We start from the raw sequence: 12,620 nt of genomic DNA, 5'->3' as shown, positions 1-12,620 counted from the left end.
CAGCAAGCTAGCTAAATAGGACAAACGCTAGCTAAATTGCCATAAATGTTTACTGCTTTTCAACTTGTCCCCAAATTAATGTATTTGGTTCAGAGTTTGTTTTGATATTTTAAGCTGTGTGTCGTGATAGCGTTTGTTGTGGTCGGACAAAATACATTTATGCCCGATGGCGCACGCGCGCAGCCGGTTTGGGTTCAGTGTAAGAAATACGGTGTCCACTGTGTTCTTGGGGACCTTCAATGCTGCAGACAGTTTTTGGTACACTTTCCCAGATCTGTGCCTCAACACAATCCTGTCTCGGAGCTCTACGGACAATTCCTTTTACCTCATGGCTTGGGTTTTGCTCTTACATGCACTGTCAACTATGGGACCTCATATAGACAGGTCTGTGCCTTTCCAAATCATGTCCACTCAACTGAAATTTACCACATGTGGACTCCACAGGGAGAAACATCTTAAGGATGATGGATGGAAACAGGATGCACCTGTGCTCAATTGCGAGTCTCACAACAAAGGGTCTGAAAACTTATGTAAATAAGGTATCGGTTTATTATTTTTTATAAATTAGCAAAAAATCTAAAAACCTGTTTTTTCTTAGTCATAATGGGGTATTGTGTGTAGATTGATGAGGATTTTATATTTTATTTAATCCATTTTAGAATAAGTATGTAACATAACAAAATGTGTAAAAAGTGAAGATCTCTGAACACACACACACACCAAAAGTTTTAGAAAACCTACTCATTCAAGGGTGTTTCATTTATTTTGACTATTTTCTACATTGTAGAATAACAGTGAAGACATCAAAACTATGAAATAACACATATGGAATCATGTAGTAACCAAAAAAGTGTTAAACAAATAAAAAAAATGTAATATTTGAGATTCTTCAAATAGCCACCCTTTGCCTTGATGACAGAGGGAATTTGTGGAATTGCTTTCCTTCTTAATGCATTTGAGCCAATCAGTTGTGTTGTGACAAGGTAGGAGGGTATACAGAAGATAGTCCTATTTGGTAAAAGACCAAGTCCATACTATGGCAAGAACTGCTTAAATAAGCAAAGAGAAACGACAGTCCATCATTACTTTAAGACATGAATGTCAGTCAATACGGAACATTTCTAGAACGTTGAAAGTTTCTTCAAGTGCAGTCACAAAAACAATCAAGCACCATCATGAATCTGGTTCTCATGAGGACCGCCACAGGAAATGAAGACCCAGAGTTACCTCTGCTGCAGAGGACAAGTTCATTCAAGTTACCAGCTTCAGAAATTGAAGTAGATGTGTGATAAGTGCCCCACGGTTTTGATCAAATCTAATAAATCACGGACCAAATCTAATGCTTGTAGGACTCTGGACAATATGCAAAGGAGTGACATAGAATGGGAATAGGATATAACCTGTGGGATTAAACTAATTTCACTATGGGGTAGAATTTGAAGTAAAGGCGCTTATAGCTGATCTATAAATGATTACATACAGTAGGTGTATAGAGAGGCCAGTGACCCCTGAGAAAGCTTTTAGGTAATGAAATTGCCAATGACCAAGATCACGTAATACAAATTGAAACCCATATAGAAAGAATCACTGACATTACAGGTCTCTTTTTACTGTAGGCAGCTGCGGTGGTCATAGTGGTTTTGACAGTAGAACATACAAAGCTCAGTGACAGCTTAAAATATGATATCCTGGCATTTTTAAAGGTAGGACGGTATTTGAGGTTTCTGAATAATAAATGTTCTAAATATGCTTTATGGGTAGTGCATGGCCCTAGGATGGCAACAAATGAATTCCAAGTGGTTTGAATAGGCTTTTCTCCATTCTGATTGCTTTTTACTGTTCAGCAAAACTTCAACAAAAATAATAGGAGGACAAAACTGACAGTGAACTAGTCCTATTTGTAGAACATTGCATAGGAATTAAAATCCCTTTTTGTAGCCTCAAATTCCAGAACTCAACCAATGGTTTCCATTTGCATAGTTATTTGTTCAATTCCTGAATTTATGAATTTCTTAAATTTCCTGCACTCATTTGTTACTAATTTACACATGGCGTTGTGTTTTTGTTCTAGCATGCCTCCATTTCACCCCACACCCAAAATTCCTTTATCAGAATTATAATTCTCCTCTGACCGTATATATTTTCGGTTTAATTGCAGGTCTTACTTTCGTGGGATGATTTCCAGGGGTCTCTATTTGGCAAGCTTGCCCTCCTAAAGTTGTTCACTTGTTGTGCTAGCAAGTTTGCTAGCAGTTCTTAGATGTTAGCATTTTGTTACTGGTGATGAAAATGGATGTTTGTTAGATTTGAAAGAAATGATGGCAATGTAGATTGATGATAGTCTTCCTAAAAACGTCTTTATGCAAAAATTCATAAACATTTTACACACACACTTATTTTCACAATGTGAAATACAATTATCAAAAATGAATATACCAACTTCAAGAGAAACAGCCTGGTGGTGGCGGCAGTGCACTGATTAATTACATGTACAGTACTAGTCAAAAGTTTGGACACACCTACTCCTTCAAGGGTTCCTCTTTATTTGGACTATTTTCTACATTGTAGAATAATAGTGAAGACATCAAAACTATGAAATAACACATATGGAATGATGTAGTAACCCCAAAAAAAGTTAAACAAATCAAAATATATTTAAGATTCTTCAAAGTAGCCACCCTTTACTTGATGAGAGCTTTGCACACTCTTGGCATTCTCTCAACCAGCTTTACCTGGAATGCTTTTCCAACCGTCTTGAAGGAGTTCTTGGATACTATGTCTTAAGGTGAACGCACCAATTTGTAAGTCGCTCTGGATAAGAGCGTCTGCTAAATGACTTAAATGTAAATGTAAATGTAGACATGCTGAGCATTTGTTGGCTGCTTTCCCTTCACTCTATTGTGTTATTGACTGTACGCTTATTTATGTGTAACTCCGTGCTGTTGTTTTTGTCACACTGCTTTGCTTTATCTTGGCCAGGTCACAGTTGCAAATGAGAACTTGTTCTCAACTGGCCTACCAGGTTAAATAACGGTGAAACAAAAAAATATAGAAAATAATTTTAAAAACTCTGCAGACCAACTAATCCAAAACCATTTCAAATTGGGTTGAGGTCAGGTGATTGTGGAGGCCAGGTCAACTGATGCAGCACTCCATCACTCTCCTTCTTGGTAAAAATAGACCTTACACAGCCTGGAGGTGTATTGGGTCATAGTCCCACTAAGCCCAAACCAGATTGGATGGTGTATTGCTGCAGAATGCTGTGGTAACCATGCTGGTGACCTGGCCAAGATAAAGCAAAGCAGTGTGACAAAAACAACAGAGTTTCACGCACGGGGGCATTGTCATGCTGAAACAGGAAAGGGCCTTCCTCAAACTTTTGCCACAAAGTTGGAAGCACAGAACTGCCTAGAATGTCATTGTATGCTGTAGCGTTAAGATTTCCCGTCACTGGAACAAAGCCCAAACAATGAAAAAAAACCAAGGCCATTACAACTTTACAGTTGGCACTATGAGAGTTCTAGAGTTCTCCTGGCATCCGCCAAACTCTGATTCGTCCGTCGGACTGCCAGATGGTTAAGCATGATTAATCACTCCAGAAAACGCATTTCCACTGCACCAGAATCCAATAGCGGCGAGCATTACACCACTCCAGCCGACGCTTGGCATTGCGCATGGCGATCTTAGGCTTACGTGTAGCTGCTTGGCCATGGAAAACCATTTCATAAAGCTCCAGACAAAGAGTTATTGTGCTGACGTTGCTTCCAGAGGCAGTTTGGAACTTTGTAGTGAGGGTTGCAAACGAGGACAGACGATTTTTATGTGCTACGAGCTTCAGCGGTCCAGTTCTGTGAGCTTGTGTGGCCTACCACTTCGCAGCTGAGCTTTCGTTGCTCCTAGATGTTTCCACTTGAAAATAACTTGACTAACAGTTGTCCGGGGCAGCTCCAGCAGGGCAGAAATGTGAAAAACTGACTTGTTGGAAAGGTGGCATCCTATGACGGTGCCACGTTGAAAGTCACTGAGCTCTTCAGTAAGGCCATTCGACTGCCAATGTTTTTATACACCTGTCAATTTTATACACCTGTCAGCAACGGGTGTGGTTTGAAGGGGTACTATTGGATATATAGGGTATGTCTTTATTTTTGCTGAACTACTTGCTGGGGCTGAGTTAATATTATTTTTTTGACCTTTATTTAGCTAGGCAAGATATAACTTGTAGGATATCATGGTAGCAAATGTGTGTTAACCAGTATACCTGGATTTACTGTTACTAGCAACATTAGCAATGTTAGCCTTCAGGCTAGCAGGTGGCTAGCTATAGCTACCATCGGCCAACAACAGAGTTTTTGCCAGTTTGGTTATAGACGTTTCAAGGCTGCTAGTGGTTAGCTAGTAGGGGTAAGCAATCAGAAGTGTAAAAGGGGCTATGCTAAAAGCCTGCGCACGGTATAAGTGCAACTTTTTTTTGCTGACAAAAAAAAATAAAAAAAATCCCAGGATATGGTCAAATGATAAATTGGCTTTATTCAGAGTGCCAATTTATTTTTGCAAAAACAACGAGGACTCGATATGTGGGTCTTTACCGTCTTATGTGGACAGTGGCTTCACTCCTGCTCGTCTAGTGCTCCTCTTTACATTAGACTAAACTCTCCTTCCAGACTCACATTAAGCATCTCCAATCAAAAATTAAATCTAGAATTGGCTTCCTATTTCGCAACAAAGCTTCCTTCACTCATGCTGCCAAACATAACCTCGTAAAACTGACCATCCTACCGATCCTTGACTTCGGCAATGTCATCTATAAAATAGCCTCCAACACTCTACTCAGCAAACTGGATGTAGTCTATCACAGTGCCATCCGTTTTGTCACCAAAGCCCCATATACTACCCACCACTGCAACCTGTACGCTCTCGTTGGCTGGCCCTCGCTTCATACTCGTCGCCAAACCCACTGGCTACAGGTTATCTACAAGTCTCTGCTAGGTAAAGCCCCACCCTATCTCAGCTCGCTGGTCACCATAGCAGCACCCACTTGTAGCACACGCTCCAGCAGGTATATCTCACTGGTCACCCCCAAAGCCAATTCCTCCTTTGGTCACCTTTCCTTCCAGTACTCTGCTGCCACTGACTGGAACAAACTGCAAAAATCACTGAAGCTGGAGATTCCCATCTCCCTCACTAACTTTAAGAACCATCTGTCAGAGCAGCTCACAGATCACTGCACCTGTTCATAGCCCATCTGTATACAGCCCATCTATCTACCTCATTCCCATACTGTATTTATTTATTTTGCTCCTTTTGCACCACAGTATCTCTACTTGCACATCCATCTTTTGCACATCTACCATTCCAGTGTTTAATTGCCATATTGTAATTACTTCACCACCATGGCCTATTTATTGCCTTAACTCCCTTATTTGACCTTATTTGCACTCACTGTATATAGACTTTGTTTTCTGTTTTTTCTACTGTATTATTGACTGCATTTTTTGTTCATTCCATGTGTAACTCTGTGTTGTTGTATGTGTCGAACTGCTTTGCTTTATCTTGGCCAGGTCGCAGTTGCAAATGAGAACTTGTTCTCAACTAGCCTACCTTGTTAAATAAAGGTGAAATAAATAAATACATTTCTCCCGAAATACAAATGTAAAGTGATATGTCATATTGGAAGGATAAAACAAATCTTCCCTTTAATGCAGAGTGCCAAGCAGAGACGCATCAGGTCACATTTTTACAGTCTTTAGGCTCCCGAGTGGCGCAGCGGTCTGAATCTCAGTGCTAGGGGCGTCACTACAAAACCTGGTTCGATCCCAGGCTGTATCCCAACCCGCCGTGATCGGGAGTCCCATAGGGCGGAGTACAACTGTCCCAGCGTCGTCCGGGTTAGGGGAGGGTTTGGCCGGGGTTGGCAGTCATTGCAAAATAAGAATTTGTTCTTAACTGACTTGTCTAGTTAAATAAAAAGGTTAAATAAAAATTACTCGGCCGGGTATCGAACTCCCAATCTTCCAATATCAGGGCGGATACTCTATCCACAAGACCACAGAGTTGGTAGTACATGACAAGACCTTACCTTTACTGTCAGGTTCTAAAGGCTGCTGGGGCAGGAGAACACAGGTGAGCACTTTTTCCCCCGACTCTGGATCCATGTCATTCTGGAAGGTGAGTAGAGGCTGAGACTGGTTCTCTGACAGCCACAGGGCCTTGAGTCGCAGCATGGTCAGAGATATGGGTAGGTGGAGTAGTCTGGAGAGAGATGATAATGTGTTATTGAAAGACTGCGGAGAATATTTAGTGACCCTTATTGATTTGTGGACAGCTCAGAGTCTACATTGGTGTCAAATATTATGACTTACTTTGCTACATCTAAAAGCATTACTGGGTCTGGAGTATAATAATATACACTACAGGTCAAAAGTTTTAGAACTCGTTCAGGGGTTTTTCTTTGGAGAAAAACCCCTGGGTTTATTTATATTTTTGCTATTTTCTACATCGTACAATAATAGTGAAGACATCAAAACTATGAAATAACACATAGGGAATCATGTAGTAACCAAAAAAATTGGCTATTCTCCAAATAGCAACCCTAGGACTTGTGTGTAGCTGTCAACTTGGCATTCTCTCAACCAGCTTCATGAGATAGTCACCTGGAATGCATTTTAATTAACAGGTGTGCCTTGTTAAAAGGCACTGATAGGCCGTCATTGTAAAAAATAATTTGTTCGTAACTGACTTGCCTAGTTAAATAAATGTTCAATAAAAGTTCATTTGAGTCAATCAGTTGAGTTGTGACAAGGTAGGGGGATATACAGAAGATTGCCCTATTTAGTAAAAGACCAAGTCCATATTTTGGCAAGAGCAGCTCAAATAACCAAAGAGAAACGACAGTCCATCATTACTTTAAGACATGAAAGTCAGTCAATACGGAACATTTCAAGAACTTTTAAAGTTTCTTCAAGTGCAGTCACAAAAACCATCAAGTCCTATCATGAAACTGGCTCTCATGAGGACCGCCACAGGAATGGAAGACCCAGCTGCAGAGGAAAAGATCAATAAAGTTACCAACTAGAGGTCGACCGATTAATCAAATGGCCGATTAATTAGGGCTAATTTCAAGTTTTCATAACAATCGGAAATCTGTATTTTTGGACACCGATTTGGCCAATTTGTTTTTTTAAATCACCTTTATTTAATATTTGTTTAACTAGGCAAGTCAGTTAAGAACACATTCTTATTTTCAATGACGGCCTAGGAACGGTGGGTTAACTGCCTCGTTCAGGAGCAGAACAACACATTTTCACCTTGTCAGCTCAGGGGATTCAATCTTGCAACCTTTCAGTTAACTTGTCCAATGCTCTAACCACCTGCCTCTCATTGCACTCCACGAGGAGACTGCCTGTTACGCGAACGCAGTAAGCCAAGGTAAGTTGCTAACTAGCATTAAACTTATCTTCTAAAAAACAATCAATCATAATCACTAGTTAACTACACATGGTTAATGATATTACTAGTTTATCTAGCGTGTCCTGCGTTGCATTTAATCGATGTGGTGCGTATCGTTGCTCCAATGTGTACCTAACCATGAACATCAATGCCTTTCTTAAAATCAATACACTGAAGTAAATATTTTAAACCTGCATATTTAGCTAAAAGAAATCCAGGTTAGCAGGCAATATTAACCAGGTGAAATGGTGTCGCTTCTCTTGTGTTCATTGCACGGCGAGTCAGTGTATATGCAACAGTTTGGGCCGCCTAATTTGCCAGAATTTTACGTAATTATGACATACCATTGAAGGTTGTGCAATGTAACAGGAATATTTAGACTAATGGATCCCACCCATTGGATAAAATACGGAACGGTTCCGTATTTCACTGAAAGAATAAACGTCTTGTTTTCGAGATGATAGTTTACGGATTCGACCATATTAATGACCTAAGGCTCGTATTTCTGTGTGTTATTATGTTATAACTAAGTCTATGATTTCATAGAGCAGTCTGACTGAGCGGTGGTAGGCAGCAGCAGGCTCAAAAGCATTCATTCAAACAGCACTTTCGTGTGTTTTGCCAGCAGCTCTTCATTGTGCGTCAAGCATTGCGCTGTTTAAGACTTCAAGCCTATCAACTCCCGAGATTAGGCTGGTGTAACCGATGTGAAATGGCTAGCTTAGTTAGCGGGGTGCGCGCTAATAGCATTTCAAATGTCACTCGCTCTGAGACTTTGAGTGGTTGTTCCCCTCGCTCCTACCTGGTTCGAGCCCAGGTAGGAGCGAGGAGAGGGATGGAAGCTATACTGTTACACTGGCAATACTAAAGTGCCTATAAGAACATCCAATAGTCAAAGGTTAATGAAATACAAATGGTATAGAGAGAAATAGTCCTATAATTCCTATAATAACTACAACCTAAAACTTCTTACCTGGGAATATTGAAGACTCGTGTTAAAAGGAACCACCAGGTTTCATATGTTCTCATGTTCTGAGCAAGGAACTGAAACGTTAGCTTTCTTACATGGCACATATTGCACTTTTACTTTCTTCTCCAACACTTTGTTTTTGCATTTCTTTAAAGAAAATGTAACATGTTTCATTATTTATTTGAGGCTAAATTGATTTTATTGATGTATTATATTAAGTTAAAATAAGTGTTCATTCAGTATTGTTGTAATTGTCATTATTACAACAAAAAAAACACAAAAAAACGTCCGATTAATCGGTATCAGCTTTTTTTAGTCCTCCAATAATGGGTATCGCGTTGAAAAATCATAATCGGTCGACCTCTATTACCAACCACAGAAATTGCAGCCCAAATAAATGCTTCAAATCAAATTTTATTTGTCACATTTGTCACAGTTACAAATAATGTGAAAATAAAAACACACAATAGCACGATTGGTTAGGAGTCCGTAAAATGGCAGCCATCTCTTCCGGCACCATTCTAACACAGAGTTCAAGTAACAGACATCTCAACATCAACTGTTCAGAGAAGACTGTGTGAATCAGGCCTTCATAGTCGAAATGCTGCTAAGAAAGCACTACTAAAGGACACCAATAAGAAGACGAGACTTGCTTGGGCCAAGAAACATGAGCAATGGACAGTAGACCGGTGGAAATCTGTCCTTTGGTCTAGAGTACAAATTGGATATTTTTGGTTCCAACCGACGTGTCTTTGTGAGCCATGGTGTGGGTGAACGGATAATCTCCGCATGTGTATTTGCCACCATGAAGCATGAAGGAGGTGGTGTTATGGTGGGGGTGCTTCGCTGGTGACACTGCTTGTAATTTATTTAGAATTCAAGGCACACTTAACCAGCATGGCTACAACGGCATTCTGCAGCGATACGTCGTCCCATCTGGTTTGGGCTTAGTGGGACTATCATTCGTTTTTAAATAGGACAATGACCCAACACCTCCAGGCTGTGTAAGGGCTATTTTACCAAGAAGGAGAGTGATGATGCTGCATCAGATAACCTGGCCTCCATAATCACCCGACCTCGACCCAATTGAGATGGTTTGGGATGAGTTGGAGTGAAGGAAAATCAGCCCACAAGTGCTCAGCATATGTGGGAAATATTTTCCAACAAAAACTGTTGGAAAAGCATTCCAGGTGAAGCTGGTTGAGAGAATACCAATAGTATGTATGTAAAGCTGTCATCAAGGCACAGGGTGGCTATTTGAAGAATCTAAAATAAAATAAATATTTTGATTTGTTTAACACTTTTTTGGTTACTACATGATTCCATGTGTTATATCATAAGTTTGATGTCTTCACTATTATTCTACGATGTAGAAAATAGTTTAAAAAAATATAAAGAAAAACCCTTGAATGAGTAGGTGTTCTAAAACTTTGACCAGTTGTGTATATGATGTAATGTGAATATGATCATAGGCTAATAAATATACATTGAATTTAATTTCTATGTAGCCTACCTATTTCCAGACACATCAAACACATGCAGTTCTGTGGCCTGAGAGATCTCAGAGGGAATTCTTGTCAGCCTGTTCCCTCGAACACAGAAGACATTCAGGCTACTGCAGCCTCCAATCTGGATTAGGGAAGAAAGGCATACAAATAAGACTATTTAAAACTCTAAAAGACACTGTTTTAATTTATCATCACACACCCACAAAATTCCATATACGAACAGAGAAGGTGTTCTTTGAGGCACACAAACATCTTGAGCAGTAGGCTTTGGTAAGAACAGTTCATGTAAAAAATAATAAAAATTAAGTATTTACCTTTATACCTTAGCATTTTCTAAATCACAGAAAATGAATTTGTTTATAAAAATGTATTTAAAAAAAATGCTAAAATCTATTTAGCATAATGGGCATAGATAGGTAAACCATTAAGAGCATTTGGGAGCTTTGCCACAGAATTGGGCATCTTGATGAAATTGGGCTATGGAGTTTGGCAAAGTAGGAGCTAAAATTAGCTGCAATTAGTAGTGTGTTGAAGTAGGGACCGGATGGGCCAGCTAAAGTGCTGTAGTCAGACTGTAATCTACTATCAGCCAGCGGCCAGACAGACCTGAACAGGGACCAAATACAGTAATGGAGTCTCATCATGTTAAAAGGATCTGGCTAAGCTGATGCTCTCACTGGAGTTCTAAAGATTGATTTAAAGAGGTGCCTCGATGAGAAGTCCAAATATCAGCAGGAGTTACAGTTAGTAGGCAACACACAGGTTCTACTCAAAGTCTAGCCATTACCTCAGAAGTAGAATTAACAAAGTACTACATGCATGGGCCCACGCTTAAACAACGTCAATACCGGGTACGTTGTTTGTCTATGAAATTCATTAGAATTGTGCATTGGAAATATGAACAAATTGCTGACCTTTTTATTTGGGGGGGTGGGGGGGTCATTACTAAATTAATATGCAACTGTTCAATTAAAATGGAAATAAGCCAAGGTCCAGCAGATATCTTACCTTGAATGTGTGGATTTAAAATCACAACAAGATCAGGTTTTGAAACTTGTAGCCAATTATCAGTCATGACTATTAATTAAAAAGAACATAGCTACATCCCGACACCTGTGGTAAACAAGTAGTTGTCTAGTACTATTGTTACTGTTAGAAATGTTAATGGTTAGAGATAATAAAACAATGACATTATCTGTGCAAAGTTCTGTGGACTCACACTGAGACACAGGGGCATTGTATAACTACTAAAGGGCTCTTTCAGATTAAACTTTAACCAGAGGGAGCTTGCCTTCGCTTTAATAGACAAGAGGCTAGAATCAACAACCGTATCTCTCACACGCACACACACGAAGCAGGCATTCTGGGACAATAAAAAAGTGCTGAATACACCAGAGAACTGCAGTCAGTGTGTGTGCGCTTGTTTTGTCTGTGCTTGAATCCCCTGGAAACAAAAGAGAGCATGCCAACAGCCGGAGAGCTGAAGCCGGAGAGTTGAAATCATGCTAAAGTACAGACAGACAGTAAAGTCACACACACAATGAAGAGTCACACAGCCATGTCTAGGGTGAAGACAGTCACAGTGGGAGATGGATTTTGTGCCTGTGAGAGTGCTCCAGGTCAGGTCGATATGACAAATCGACCTTTGCCTGCATAGTAGCACTGTGGCATACGTTTCTACTGAATGGGATTCAGCTCAGAGACCAGATTTGCTGGTTAGCAGGTGTAAGGATTAGCCTTTTTACAATACCCATTAAAATCAGAGGGGGTCAGGTTTAGTCCAGCAAAGCTCTGCATGCAAATCATACAGTGATCACTGGGGGATGCACTAACCAGATTCCACTGACTCAGGGACTGAGGCTTCTATGATTTTACATCCATTTGTCCGAGCAGCAGGGTAAATCATGAAGGCAAAATGAGATGCAATCAAGGTTTATGTTAGCTTTTTCTGAGCATGTTCAGACCTAGCATGCACAAGCATTTTGCTTACAGTATTGGGGTAAAATGGTTAACATAGCATTACATAAAAATAATAAACTTCACTCACACATTGATTCTAGAGCACCCACAGAAGAAGTGGCTCACCGCAGCAAGGGAAGACATTGCTTTGGATCCAGTCCGCACTCATTCAGATAATACAAGAATGGGGTTGTAAATCACAACTTCCAGTGGAACTACTTCACTGCTGCATCACAAAACGTGATCGATACGGTAAGATCACAACGGGAGATGGAAGAAAACTTTGAGCCATCCCAGAAAGCCATCCCAGAAAGAAACTCAGAAGGAAGCAGCCTCATGTCCTGACAACATAAAAAATATAGCTAAGATAATAAAAGCTTGGCACAAATACACTTGACCAGTGGTTCCCAAACGTTTTATAGTCCCGCACCCCTTCAAACATTCAACCTCCAGCTGCGTACCCCCTCTAGCACCAGGGTCAGTACACTCTCAAATGTTGTTTTTTGCCATCATTGTAAGCCTGCCCCACACACACCCTAACTATACGATATATTTATTAAACATAAGAATGAGTGCGAGTTTGTCACAACCTGGCTCGTGGGAAGTGACAAAGAGCTCTTATAGGACCAGGGCACAAATAATAATCAATAATTTTGCTCTTTATTTAACAATCTTACATATAAAACCTTAATTGTTCATCGAAAAATGTGAATGACTCATCCTAGGTTAATGAGAAG

At 40.1% G+C, this 12,620-nt stretch overlaps 1 protein-coding gene across 1 annotated transcript in view; it reads right to left on the bottom strand.

The window, feature by feature from the left end:
* Nucleotides 1-12,620, bottom strand: part of LOC115113042 (leucine-rich repeat-containing protein 1-like) — a 76,921-nt gene that overhangs the window by 9,142 nt on the left and 55,159 nt on the right. Inside the window, exons 11-12 of the mRNA XM_029640242.2 lie at nucleotides 9,930-10,045; nucleotides 6,077-6,249 (exon numbers count right to left, since the gene is read on the bottom strand). Coding sequence (XP_029496102.1) covers nucleotides 6,077-6,249; nucleotides 9,930-10,045 — 289 coding nt within the window. The remainder of the gene's footprint in view (nucleotides 1-6,076; nucleotides 6,250-9,929; nucleotides 10,046-12,620) is intronic.

This window comes from Oncorhynchus nerka, linkage group LG28 (assembly GCF_034236695.1).
Source record: "Oncorhynchus nerka isolate Pitt River linkage group LG28, Oner_Uvic_2.0, whole genome shotgun sequence".
NCBI classification, from domain to species: Eukaryota; Metazoa; Chordata; class Actinopteri; order Salmoniformes; family Salmonidae; genus Oncorhynchus; species Oncorhynchus nerka.
Note: the sequence above shows the minus strand (reverse complement) of the source record. Positions and strands in the feature narration are given on the sequence as shown.